General features: G+C 55.0%; 1 protein-coding gene across 6 annotated transcripts in view; it reads left to right on the top strand.

Moving 5' to 3' along the window:
• Positions 1–13,500, top strand: part of AP1B1 (adaptor related protein complex 1 subunit beta 1) — a 55,368-nt gene that overhangs the window by 35,849 nt on the left and 6,019 nt on the right. For 3 of the 6 annotated variants that reach the window (XM_004461744.5, XM_058281603.1, XM_071209844.1), the window contains exons 10-17: positions 752–867; positions 1,194–1,359; positions 5,731–5,829; positions 6,412–6,671; positions 7,187–7,385; positions 8,232–8,252; positions 8,859–9,002; positions 13,306–13,451. In XM_004461744.5, coding sequence (XP_004461801.1) covers positions 752–867; positions 1,194–1,359; positions 5,731–5,829; positions 6,412–6,671; positions 7,187–7,385; positions 8,232–8,252; positions 8,859–9,002; positions 13,306–13,451 — 1,151 coding nt within the window. The remainder of the gene's footprint in view (positions 1–751; positions 868–1,193; positions 1,360–5,730; positions 5,830–6,411; positions 6,672–7,186; positions 7,386–8,231; positions 8,253–8,858; positions 9,003–13,305; positions 13,452–13,500) is intronic. The other 3 variants (XM_004461746.5, XM_058281604.1, XM_058281605.1) reach the window with 1 other exon arrangement.

Below are 13,500 nucleotides of genomic sequence, written 5' to 3'. Positions count from 1 at the left end.
CTGGTACACTTGGCTTTCCGTCCATGGAGATTTGGGGCAGAAGCTTGGCCTGGTGACTATGTTGGCCTGTGTCCTGAGTTGGGTGTCCACATACCCCTTTCCTCCAAACTCCAAGAGCTGCTCCAGACTCGTGTCCTATCATTTCATCCCCTCCCGTTCTCTGCCTACAGGAAGGGTCCTTGACCACTGAGCTGCCCTCTCCTTAAACAGGGCCACTGGTGGCTAGTGGGTCCTGGGATAGCTGGTCACCCCAGGCCAGACCCCTGGGACATTTTCTCCTTGGCACCTGTAACAACAGTCCTGAGAAATTTCTCCACCAGTGTATTAGTGCAGAGTGTCACAAAGAGGGAGTGAAGGGCTGGCTGGCCCTGAGCAGAGACTGTCTATGTGTTTTTGGTTCTTAGGAGCCCTTTTTATAAAGGAGGTAAACGTGAGGTGGGTCAGGCTGGAGCACAGTCCCTTGGCTCTTGGGTGGCTGAAAAGCCTTGGCCTGGAGAAACTCTTAAGGATACTCCCTGCTCTTGAAGCTCTGTCTCTGGCCTTCTCAGTCCAATTTTCTCCCTGTATCCCTGGTTCCAGGGACATCACTTTGTCCTCATGCTCCCACCTGTTACCTGAGGAGCATATTCTCTGTTCTCCTGCTCTGGCATGAGTGACTTTGAGCCCTTGGCCGAGGCATGCTCATCAGAGGTTCTACTGGAAATGGGTGCAGGGCCCTTGCCCATCTCTTCCCTCTCCTCTTCCCACCCAGCAATCTGCAGAGCGCTGTGTGAGCACACTGCTTGATCTCATCCAGACCAAGGTCAACTACGTGGTCCAGGAAGCCATCGTGGTCATCAAGGACATCTTCCGCAAGTACCCCAACAAGTACGGGCCTGCCCCTCCCAGTGCAAGGGCGACCTGGCTGTGCCTGGGGCTGGGGATGGGAGTGGAGGGAAAGGCAAGAGGCACCTCTTCTCAACCTCTCTGCCACAAATAGCATTCTTAAAAGAAACCCTTTCCTTTTTGTATTTCCCCTGAGCTTCTCCCCAGGCTAAAACAAGAACTAAAATGTACCTGATAAAATTCAGATCCCCTTAACCCAGCCCCACTGGGGTTTTGAGGGGTAGCTGCCTGCCTTACTTGGCTCCTACTGGGCCTTCCCTGGGGTGGCCCCCGGGTGCTCCCAGGACAGCGGTGCCCTGGGCTTCCAGGTACGAGAGCGTGATCGCCACCCTCTGTGAGAACCTGGACTCCCTGGATGAGCCCGAGGCCCGGGCTGCCATGATCTGGATTGTGGGGGAATACGCCGAGCGCATTGACAACGCCGACGAGCTGCTGGAGAGCTTCCTCGAGGGCTTCCACGACGAGAGCACCCAGGTGAGCAGCAGCGAGGCACCTTCAGCCCAGGCACCCCCAGCTGACGGGTGCAGGACATGTGGGTGGCAGTGGTGGCCCCTCCCCCTATGCTGCAGTCGCTAAAGGACTGCAAGAGATGGTCTGTGCTGGCGTGTACTTAAGGCAAGCAAAAATTGTTGGTTCTGCTTGAATTTTCTGCTTATCTTTGGCTAGGCAATACAGTGACTTGGTTCAAAATTTTAAAGGTCCAAAAGGTTACATAGTGACAGGTGTCCCCCCCACTGCTTTCACCAGCCACTGAGTTCTCCTCCCCTGAGATCATAGATATTACTGGTTTTAGAGATAGTTTAGGAATACCAGCAGATACACGTGAACATACATGTGCACACACACATTTTCTTCCCATTTTTATTTTATTTTATTTTATTTTAGGAGGTACTGGGGATTAAACCCAGGACCTCGTACATGGGAAGCACACTCTCAACCACTTGAACTACATCTGCTCCCACCTCCCATTTATTTTTAAACACTATTTGTAGCATACTATACAAATTCAAATTGCATTTTTGCATTTCTCACTTAAAAATATATCTGAAGATCATACCATTATTAATCTATGAGAAGCCTTCTTGCTCTGTTTTATAACTGTGTAAGGTTCCTGCAGCCAGGGGCACCTTGTTTTATTTAACCAGTATCCTCCCCCACCCCCATGGACATTTAGGTATCCTGTTCTCTGCTCTTTTAAGCAGTTCTATGATTAGCCTTGTATATGCACATAAATTCTTGGAAAATGTTTGGATAAAAGGGCATGTGTATTTGAAATTTTGAAAGCTTTGCCAGGTTTCCCTTGGTATAGACATTATACCAGTTTACACTCCCACCCCAGATGTCTGAGATTATCTGTTTCCTTACCTCCTTGTCTACCTAGTCCATCATCAAACTTCTTATTTGTGCTAGTCTAATAAATGGTAAGGGGGTACCTCAGGGTCATTTTAATTCATCTCTGTAATAAGTGAGGTTGAGCTTTTTCTCATTTTTATTCCTTATTCTGTGAACTGAGAACTGTCTGTCCTTGAACTCGGCCTTTAAACAGGTCCATTTATAAATACAGAAATCTTAGCTGCCCAGTGGGGACAATGTGACCTTAGTAGGTCGAAGCCTGGGCCTCAGGATCTGAGATCCTGGAGCTCAAGCCCCTCCTCTGCTACTTCCTGACAGTGTAACTTTACCCTAATCACACTCCTGTCTGAGCCTTATTTGTAGAATGGGGCTCATAACACCCTTATCCCATTGCTGCGAATGTTAAATAGGTAGACTTTGTGTGATGTCCTTAACACATGCCCAGTCCATAATAGGCACTATTAATGGTAGTACTGGTGTTGGTAATAATTGATTTCTGCACTTGATCTTAGCCAAAAGGCCGAGAAGCAATTATGTATTTGATGTCCAAAGCAAACTGGTCCAGGCCACAAAGGAACTGACTGGATCCTGTAACTGGCACATCAGGGAGCATGCTCTCTTCCAGCATTCTTGGATGAGGATGGTGGCATCCAGCTGTCTCTGCGTCCCTGGGGTGGCTTCTGCATCAGGCAGGCTCCCATGAATGGAGCTACGAGGGTCAGCACTTCCAGGTTAGGTCCTTACAGAATAACAGCTCCCGTGGAAAGAGCTTTTCCCCCTCACTTGTTTCAGCAAAAGTCCCAGGGCCTATGTGTATTAGCCCTGAGCCAGTCTCCATTACTGATTGGCCAGGTCTGCCAGATACCCATCCTGGTCTCTGTGGACTGAGAGGGGGCAGAGTGAAGGGCAGTGCTATGAATGAAAGCCAGCGTTTCTGTGACCAGAAGATGGAATACATGCTAGGTGGACAAAAACCCCAGTGTAAATAACAATAATAGTTCTCTCCTTCCTCTGCCACCTGCCTCAGTGCCAGCTTCACTTTCCACACCGGTCTCTTTTCTCTTGTCTGAAGAGGAGCAAAGACTAGCCAGCGCCTGCAATTGGGCCTGCCTGGGTTGCTGCAGAGGAGGTCCTGTTGGGATGTATTTCTGCCCACGTATCAGAGTAAATCTTCTGCAGGTTTTTCTCCCTCTGCTAAGCCTGCTAAGGAGCCAGGATTAGAGGAGTCAGACCAGGGAAAGGTGGGAGGGAAGCCAGGCATAGTGGGAAGGAAGAAACAGGGCTTAAAAGTTGTGGATCCCAGCCCCGATCCTTGTCGGCGTGGCCTTGAGCACTGTCCCTTAAACTTGCCAAGACTGTTTCCTTGTATCCAGGGCAAGGTAGTTGCAAAGATCATGGGATGATGAGTATCAGATGCCCTCTACAGTGCTCAGTAAACCATTGCTGGGTGGTAGTGTTTTAATTAAACGGCTTGTTTCCATTGCCTCCTGGATTCACAACACAGTTCAGAACTCTTTTAAGAATACTTGTTTAGTGCTTTACAGTCTTGAAACTTTTTTTTGAGGTACTGAGGGCCGTGGATTGAACCCGGGAAACCAGAGCTCAACCACTGAGCCACATCGGCTTCCCTGAGTTGGTTTTTCATTTGTTTTGTTTATTGTTTGTTTTTGTTTTTTTTTTCAGGAGGCACCGGTAACCAAACCCGGGACCTCCCATGTGGAAGGCAGTCTCTCAACCGCTTGAGCCACATCAGCACTGGAACTTTTTAAGACTATCTTTCTGAACCCTCCCATCCTAGGCTCCTTGGCCTCTTTAGCAATAGGTGTTAGCCAGGGCAAGGCCCCTTGCCTCCGTCCTGCCTTCCGGTCCTGCCTGGCATCCTTGCAGGAGGGCTGCCCTGGATATACTGGCCTACGGGGGGATTGCTCTGCTAGGTGGGGGAAACTGAGCTGGGGCCCTGGGCAGCAGTCCAGCCAGCCAGGCAGCCTAGCAGACCTGATAGTTTGACTATCTCCAGACAGCCAGCAGACCTGGGCTGGCGAGAACTTGATAGAGTCCCCATGTGGTGGTGGTGACAATGAGCAGAAGACACAACAGGTTCCTGTTGTCTCATTGGTTCTCACATTAACCCTGAGGCACTATTGCTGTGCCTAATTTTCACATGAGGAAACCAAGGCTCAGAGAAGTTAGAGGACTTGTCCAGGGTCACCGAGCTGAGAGGTGTTAGAACTAGAGTTAAACTGAGGTGTGACGTGACTCTCTCACTCCAAGGCAGCTGCCGTAAATTGCCATTTTCAAAGCTCACAAGAACCCCCTGAAGAGGCCGTACCTCTCCTTCCCAGATGGCATAAATAGCTTCCTGTGGGCCACCCACCAGGGGCTGGAGCCAGGTCTGGTAGCCAACTCCTGGGCTTCCTCCTGCCTTGGAAACAGCCAGCCCCCAGCTCCTCTGCCGCTGGCCCATTTGTAACCAGATCACAAGGGCTGTGGAACCCTGGATCCTAAGAGCAGACCTCATGCCCTCTACTCCACCTCCTACCATCAACCTGCCCTGCACCCTAGTGATTAAGCCATTTATTTCCATAAGCTTCCTCCTGGCCAGAGCTGCTGCCAGCCCACCCCTGCTGAGCCCACCTCCTGCCCCAAGACCAGCTGTCCCTGGATTAGGAACCTCAGGTGCTCACAGCAAAATGAGGCTGTGCCTGAGGAGGGACTGTGTGCAGAGAATTATTACATTGGTGTTTTAAGTCAACAAGTATTATTGAGTGCACACTATGCACAGGCACTAGACTGGGCGATGATAAGCAAGACAGGCACTGGCACAGGAAGTCCAGTGGCTAGAAAGCATTCCCTGTACTGCAGGGCCGGCTCTGATGGAATGGCTGGAGGAGACTGCTGAAGTGTGGGGGGCGGGGAGGGGTCAGGAAGAGATCCTTAGGCTGAGGAGCTGCTGGCCAGGCCGAGGGCGGCAGAAGGAACGTTGAGGTGAAAGCCGCAGCCTGGGTGACGGGGGTGCTGAGAGGGCTGTGCAGGAAGCACAGGTCCTTGATGGCCAGCTGGCTCTGTGGGCCCTGCTGGCCTGGTCCCCGGGGCCATCGCCTGGCACTGTTGCCACTCTTGGTGATGGGTGGCCCCCTTTAAGGAGTATACCAGCCTCACCTCTTGCCCTTTGAAGCTGTCAGTTCCTGAAGGCATTGTGGGGCTTGGTGCTCTGAGGAGCCCCCAATTCAGGTTTCTGGAATGACAGAGCTGGGCAGAAGTCCCCTGCCTGGGTTTGCCAAATAGTACAGTACTCAGCTCCTCCCTGGGTAACGCCAAGTCTGGGCTGCTCAGTGGCACCCACATCCCTGCTGGCTTGAGCCTATGTTCCCTAATCAACCCCCCAACCTAGGGAAGTTGCTCTTTGTCACCACACGTTTTGCACAACCCTTTTGCCCTAAAGCCCTGATTTGAAGCCCACATCTCCTCCTCCTCACCTTCTGGCTCCCTTAGGTCCAGCTGCAGCTGCTGACGGCCATCGTGAAGCTCTTCCTGAAGAAGCCCACAGAGACCCAGGAGCTGGTGCAGCAAGTCCTCAGCTTGGCCACACAGGTGGGCCCCAGCCTCCCATTGCCCAGCACAGCCCTCGCTCCAGGAGGGGAGCTGTGGTCCAGGAGTCAGGCCTTTGTGGCCCTGCCCCCAACCCTGGCATCTTGGCAGGGTTCAGCCCCAGACTAATCCAAGATTCCCGCCTTCAGGGAGGTCAGGGTCCAGCTGAGAAGTTATGACCCCATCACAATGGAGTGGGGCCAAGCGGTGCAGGGGTGACAGTATAAAGGAGAGGAGCATGAAGTCCTTGACAAGAAGGGAAGGCTTCCAGGGGTCTTAGAGTGTAGAGGCTTTGGGTGGGGATCAGGGAGTTAGGCCCAGCAAGGAATTGGGCGAGTGGAGACAGGATTCGGCACGACCTGCTTGAGGCCGTGGGTGCAGTGGAAACCAGTGACATGAACCCATGGTTCCAGGGCCTGTCCGCTTACGCTGCTCAGGGCAGGCCCAGGGAGCACTCAGGGACTGCCGCCATTGGCAGCCCTGTGCTTCTGCTTGTATCACAGGGCTGGGTGGGGAGGGCCTCCTCTTTTCCCCTCACCTGGTTGCTCAGCTCTGCGTTTCCGGGGCTTCTCATCTTCCCACAAGGACTCAGACAACCCAGACCTGCGGGACCGTGGCTACATCTACTGGCGCCTTCTCTCCACGGACCCCGTGGCTGCCAAGGAGGTGGTGCTGGCCGAGAAGCCGCTCATCTCCGAAGAGACAGACCTCATCGAGCCCACACTCCTGGATGAGCTCATCTGCTACATTGGCACGCTGGCCTCCGTCTACCACAAGCCACCCAGCGCCTTTGTGGAGGGTGGCCGGGGCGTTGTGCACAAGAGCCTGCCGCCCCGCACTGCCTCGTGAGTGTGACGGGCCCCATCAGGCTGATTCACAAGGCTGAGCTTCCCGTCTGATTCCTTAGCTCAGTGGCGCAGGCGCTCAGGCCTGATGCAGTGGCCTCCCGGTGAGGCTGAGTCTGAGGAAAACCATGCTTCTAGCTTTTATTGAATGCTTACCACACACTAGGTGTTTTCTAGGGGGCCTTGTTTGATCTGTATGAGTGCACTGAGAGTGCACTTTTGGCTTGGCCTGGTCACGTGATTCTCCAGTTATCTCTTTTGGATGAGCCACGTGGTGGGAATCCAGCAGCCTCTCCATTCATCCTCATGAAGCTAGATCTCTTGGAGTACCTAAAAGATGGATCCGATGTGGAAAGTAGGAACGGGGTGAAGAGGGCTCATGTAGACTGCCCCTTTCTGGGTCATTGAGGAGACCAGGTGCCAAGTGGAGGATCCTAGAGACCAGGATCTCTCATCTTCCAGAGACAACCTGGCAGCCCTTCCCTGCTGAGCCCCTCCCTGCTGTGTCCCTGCAGGAATGAGAGCACAGAGAGCCCCGAGGCAGCCCCTGCTGGAGCCCCCTCTGGTGAGCAGCCAGATGTCATCCCCGCCCAGGGCGACCTGCTGGGCGACCTCCTCAACCTGGACCTCGGCCCCCCAGTCAGCGGCCCACCCCCAGCCTCCACAGTGCAGGTGGGGGCTGTGGACCTTCTTGGTGGCGGCCTCGACAGCCTGGTACGTCCTGGGGCCCCCTCTGGGTAATGTCGATGGTGATGGTCTTTGAAGGAGCAGTCACTGAGTGCCTGGCACTCTGTCACTAGTCCTTACTACATTTACCTGCAGTGATGGCTGCATAGTTCCCCAGTGAGAGATGAGGAAACTGAGCCTGAGCGAGGAGAGGCATCCTTCCCCTGAGATAGTACATTAGATCCCTAAGTGGCAGAGACAGGGTTCAAACCCATTGTTGGACTGTTGAGTCTCAAGTGACCTGGAGCAAGATAGGGCCAATCCTGGCCCCTCTCCCTGATTCAGGGCTCCAAAGTCACCTCTGCCCTCTAAGGTCTCGGACTTTCCTGGCTTCAAAGTGCCAGGTTTATGGCCACTCACCCACACCCTGCACCCTGCAGCCAGGGGTAGCCTGTTTGGACTAGTCTGTTGAGAGGGGCGCATGGGAAGTCAGGGACAGAGCTTCCTCATCCCTGAGAAAGGGAAGTGGGAGAAACTGAGCCGGCTATTTCCCTAGAGGTTCTTCAGGAAGCCGGGAAGGCCCTGTCCCGCAGCCATGCCTGGCTCAAGTCCCCAGGGTTCTCGGGGGCGGGAGTCTGGCACCCAGTGCCACCGGAGAAGGGGTGGGAACGGCTGAGGAACGAGGTATGGCAGGGAGGGCAGGGGGTAGACCCTGCGTGGAGACAGGGCCAGGCCCCAGCACCGCTTCCTGCCGGGCTGGGTTCGATGGAGCAGCAGCTGACTAATCGTTTCCCCTTTGCCTTTCTCTCTCTTGTCTCTCTGTGTCTTCTTTCCTGGCTTTTCTCTCTGCATGTGGCTGCCTCTTCTCTTCACCCTGCCTGCTTCTGCTTGGAGATGGGGGATGAGTCTGAAGGGGTATGATTCAATCCTTTCGCGTCACCAAGCCTTCGTTCCTGCTCCTGGGGGCACTGGCCTAGCATCCCAAGAGACGACGGTGTCAGCCCCTTCTCCTGTGCCTTGGACCTACCGTCCCCCATGTCCTGGCAGCCCTGCTTTTACTGCCCTGCTTTTACAGCCACTGGCTGCATAGCCATCGAGTTTTGGCCCCGTCCTCACCTCTTCAGGCCAAGTTCCCTTGTCCTGAAACTTGCTGGCCCTTCCAGTCCCCACTGCTCCTCTCTGACATCCAGGGGGAGAGCTCCTGTCTGCTTAGCACAGCCCTGTCACAGCACTGTGCCTTGGGTACCCCTTTTTTCTGTGGGCTGAGTTAGTTGGGGAGCATCCCCAGCCCTTCCCCAGAGGTCACCATCTAAGGCTAAAGGCTTGCAGGGCCTGGGGGGGGGCTCAGCCTTCCTTCTCCACCCACCTCTATGTGTCTGTTACTGCGACTTAGAGGTGAGGTGGACGGCAGCCCTGTGGCACCCCTCCTGTCCCACACCCTGGCAGCTCCACTTCCCACCCTGGGCCCCTGATGTCACTACCTCTGATGCCTGCCTCTGACCCCTTTCTTTTCCTTTCCAGATTGGGAGCACCAATTTCACAGCACCCCCAGCAGTATCAGTATCAGCCAATCTTGCAGCACCCATTGGCGGTGGCCTGAGTGACCTCTTTGACCTGACCAGTGGCGTGGGCACGCTGTCAGGATCGTACGTGGCCCCCAAAGCAGTAAGTAACATGCCGTCTGTCATGGCAAGAACAGAGCTGTCACAGAGACAGAGCCTGGGCTCATGTCCACAGTCCCGTGGAATCCAGCTTGGCCAGTACGGCAGTTGGCTAGGGCAGTGACGAGGGAAGCCGGGCCTTGCAGGAGGACAGCTCTGGTGGTGGCCCAGGGAAGCCTTCCCAGAGCAGGGGCGCTGAAGCTCAGGGCTGTAGAACCTGTCAGTGAGCCAAGCCGAGGTAGGGAGAGGGTGCCAGGCAGAGGGAGCAGCTGTGGAAAGGCCCAGAGCCAGGGAAGAGCCCAGCCCCTCCAGGGAACAGCAGGTCTTGTCTGCCTAGATCAGTTGTACTTAGTGCCCCTTCTTTGTAATGCAGCTTAGAACTGCTCAGTGCCCCTTTCCTACCCTTCGATGGTATTCGTGGGTTGTATAACCTGCCTACACGTAGACTCTCAAAAAGGATCAGTGAGGTGCTATAACCGTATAACGGAGGCACAAAAGAAAACAAGTGAGAGCTTGTATCCCAGCATCGTAAAAGCTTGGGCACACCCTCCTAGAAGATGTGGTGAAGTGTCCAGGTGTTTGCAGCAGTTTGTAAAGGTCCTGTAGCTGTGACAACAGGTGGGGTTTGCAGCTCGAGTGCCACAAGAGGTGTTGCCAGTGAGGCCGTGAGTTTTTGAAGTGGTGAACAATTCTCAGTAAAGTTCTGAACAAAACCAAGAGCAGTCTTCCTTGACTGTCAAGCAATTACGTTCCTGAGAGTTTCAGGGCCTATCGAAACCAAGCAGATAATACCCAGAGAGGCAGGGTAGTTCTCATTGTAGGGACTGTTGTCCTCAGGACAGAAGAGCCAGATCCCTGGTCCTGCCCACTGAAGGTCGGTAGTGCCCCACCAATGACCAAGTGCTCCTGCGGGTGGCACCAGCCCGAGACCGCTGACTAGGGTAGAGGGAAGAGAGGGCACAAGCTGGCGAGGTCGGCAGGGCCTGGCTGTACTTGTTTGCTCTTGATCCTGATGCAGTGGGCGCTGTTGGAAGGTTTCAAGCAGACTGATGAACCGATCAGATTTGCACTTTAGAAAGGTCACGCTGGCTGCAGCGAGGGGGGTGGATTGGAAGGTGTAAGAACAGAAGCGAGGAGCCTGGCCGGAGCCAGATGAGCAGTGGGGGCGACCTGGACAAGGAAGCTGGATTTGAAGCTCCCTCAGAGAGAAAACTGGCCAGGCATGGAGCTGGGGGGGGCGACTCTGGCTTGAGCAGCCGGGCAAGGAGAGGTGCCATTTGCTAAGATGGGAATAAAACAAGGGGGAGGGGCTGGGCAGAGGTACAGAGGGCTGAGTTTGAGGTATAAGAACGCGTGGGCCTGGCAATGAAGAGGGCACAGTGTGGGCCGTGTTCCCAGCCGAGGGGTGTGCCCCCAGGGAGGGATCTGGCCTGAAATCCCCCTCACAGCACTCAGGTCAGGAGCTGAGTCTGCTGCATGGTGTGGTTCCCAGCCAGAGCCCCTCTCTTCTGAGGTCCCTGCCCCAGAGCAGGGCACGGCTAGGCTCCAGGGCGCAGTGATGTCTTCACCACAGCAAGGGAGCCGTGAGCCCAGCATCTGCCCTTCCCTCACCTGATCTCACCCACTGTGTGCTAGTCATACTGAGGCAGGACCTGGGCCCTAGGAGGCCCAAACCCACAGTGGATGGCAACTGTGACTAGCAGCTAAGCTCTTATGTGCAGAGGGCTGCGTGAGCCTTCCACGTCCCAGCAGCCACTAGGACTCCCAGCAGCTTTATGCTGCTTTTTCCACATTTTATGGTTGAGAATCAGAGTGCTGTCACCTAAGGTCACATAGCTGGTAAGTAACGGGTGCAGAACTGAATGCAGGGTGGTGGCATCCAAGCCTCAGCTCCCAGCCCCTGACCCCTACAACGTCATGCCCCAAATGCTTTGAGAACGTCCTGCATGCCTGCCTCCATGTCCTGGTTGTCAGAACAAGCCAGACTGAAGAGAGAACATGGGGACATAGGGTACGATGTAAATGTGTTTAGGTGCCAATTACTACGTGCATTTGGCTACACCAACACGAGAGACTGCCCCTGACAGGTTAAATGCCCACTGTTCCTGGCATGAGGCAAAACTAAGTGGCAAGAGAGCTGCAGAGACACATGGGATCCTGTTGGTTCTGCACTGCAGAGCTAACCAGGAATATAAAACCTGGTGCTTGCGCCCAGCGAGCCTGCCCTCCACTTAGGCATTTGTTTTAACAGGCGTTAGCACTGCTTTGTCTTGCTTGAGGGTATGAACAGCAAGTGCTGGAAATAGGAGGGAAGGTTGCCAAGTCAGAAGTAGGCAGGGCAGGCTGCCTGGAGGAGGAGTCCTTGCAGCATGGGTGGCTTTTCCCCACTACCTTGGCCTCAGGAGGGTCCAGGGCAGCGAGGCCACTCTACCTCCCAGCCTTCACAGACCCACGCTCTCTCTCCAGTGCAGAAGCTCTGGACAGGCCATCTCCATTTCCCTGGAAGCACCCTGCCGCTGAGAAGCATTTGTCCTGTGTACACCTCCTTGTCCCTCCTGTGGGGGCAAATACATTTTCCTGCCCGCCTGGGCAAGGGGGGGTGAGGCCCTCTGGGTAGAACTTGGCGTTCCTCCAGCATTTTGGGCCCGTGGGAGATGGCCTCTGCTGATTCATGCAGTAAATCTTGTGAATGAGTTCTGCGCTAGGCCCCACACTAGACTCTGATACCCAAGTGACCTAGAAAGACAAGGTCCCTGCCCACCACAAAGGGCAGTTGGCACCAGCAACAGAAATGGCGATGCTTGTGGGCTGAGCAGTGCCGGGGGCTCGCTCTGCAGGAGCCGAACAGGACGAGTGCTTTCTACATGCTCAGCCCGCACAGGGAACACGGGCCGGGTGACTCCTGCCCCCACAGATGGGTCCAGAAGGTGCAAAGGGTGACAAGGAGCCGGCCACGTAGGATGGAGCAGGGCAGGCTCGGAAGAGCTCTCCTCGCAGAGGGAACAGCATGTGTGAGGTCCAGAGGAGCGAGTGCAAACCGAGCCTGGGGAGGGGAGGGCGGGCAGTGGAAGCCACTGGAGGAGTGTTTGGTTTTCCTGGGGTAGTGTATATATAGTATAAGTTTTGCCACTTAAACCATTCTTAAGTGCTGAATTCAGTGACATTAATGGCTCTTACAGCATTGTGCTACCATTACCACCTGCACTGAAGATGGTACCATGATCAAATTGTGTTTTGAAAGAAGATGCAACCTGCTGTGTAGAGGGGAGAGAGTGATCAGGGCCGCCACTGGGGAGACTGGAGCCACCACCTGGTGGATAGCGAAGGCAACTTAGACGTAGGTGTGCAGGTGGAGATGGAAAGAGGGTGCAGGCTCTAAGGAAGGGGAGGCGGTAGCATGGGTGGGACCTGGACTGTGTGACCCTGAGGTTCTCAGCTCTCACGACTTAGGAGATGAAGGGGCCTTCTCGGACCCAAGGCACACTGGGGAAGGTGGGCTCCAGCTTTTCGCCCTCACCAGCCTGAGTAAGGAACGGCCTGAGAGGCATTTGCACGTCCAGAATGACAGCAGTGGGGCCTGTCACAGCGGGGCTTTCACTCACATTGTTGACTCAACAAACGTCTCTGAACGCCTGCTCTGGGCCAGGCTCCGAGCTACTGGTGGAAAGCTAGAAAAACTGAGCCCTTAAGATGCTCGCTGGGAGAGGGGAGACAAATATCCACATCACATCTTTCAGTTGTAATGTCACCGTGGTGTGACTTTACGGAAGGAGCCTTGGGTAGCACAGAGCAGGCAGCCCTTGAGCTGAGACTTGGACGGCAAGGGCAGCCAAGCAGCAGAGGCCCTGCCAGGCAAGGGTCCTCTTTGGTGCTGCCCTTGGCCAGTCCAGCTTCTACAGTTAAAAGTTGGCCCTGTCTTCTGCAAAGGGGACAGGTTGTGACAGCCAGGGAGGGCTCAGGCAATGACTCGGCTCTGTCCTTGGCTGGCAGGGTCCCACCAGTCTGGCCACTGTCCTTAGCCCTACTTTCCCAATTTCCTTTGACCTTCGAAGACTTGGCTCAGCACCTGAGCTCACCCAGCACCTTCCACCCTGAGCTGCTTCGCAGCCACACCGTGGCAGTGCCTGGGTGGGCCGTACCGGATCTTCTCACCCGGAGACACATTTGGTACATCCCCTGATGGTAGAGGCAGGTGTAGTTGACCTGGGTGTCCCGTTCAGAAGAGCAAGAGAGAAGGGCCCTCAGGTGGGTCGTTGAGTTTGGGTGGGGCAAGGGGTAAAGAGCTCCCTCCCACCCCTTCCCTGCAGGTGTGGCTCCCAGCCATGAAGGCCAAGGGGCTGGAGATCTCAGGCACCTTCAACCGCCAGGCCGGCGCCATCTCCATGGACCTCCAGCTGACCAACAAGGCCCTGCAGGTCATGACCGACTTTGCCATCCAGTTCAACCGCAACAGGTGAGCGCCCAGCGCCCCCGGCTTGTGCAGCGGCAGGGCCCCCCAGGCC

Source organism: Dasypus novemcinctus, chromosome 19 (genome assembly GCF_030445035.2).
Source record: "Dasypus novemcinctus isolate mDasNov1 chromosome 19, mDasNov1.1.hap2, whole genome shotgun sequence".
NCBI lineage: Eukaryota > Metazoa > Chordata > Mammalia > Cingulata > Dasypodidae > Dasypus > Dasypus novemcinctus.
Note: the sequence above shows the minus strand (reverse complement) of the source record. Positions and strands in the feature narration are given on the sequence as shown.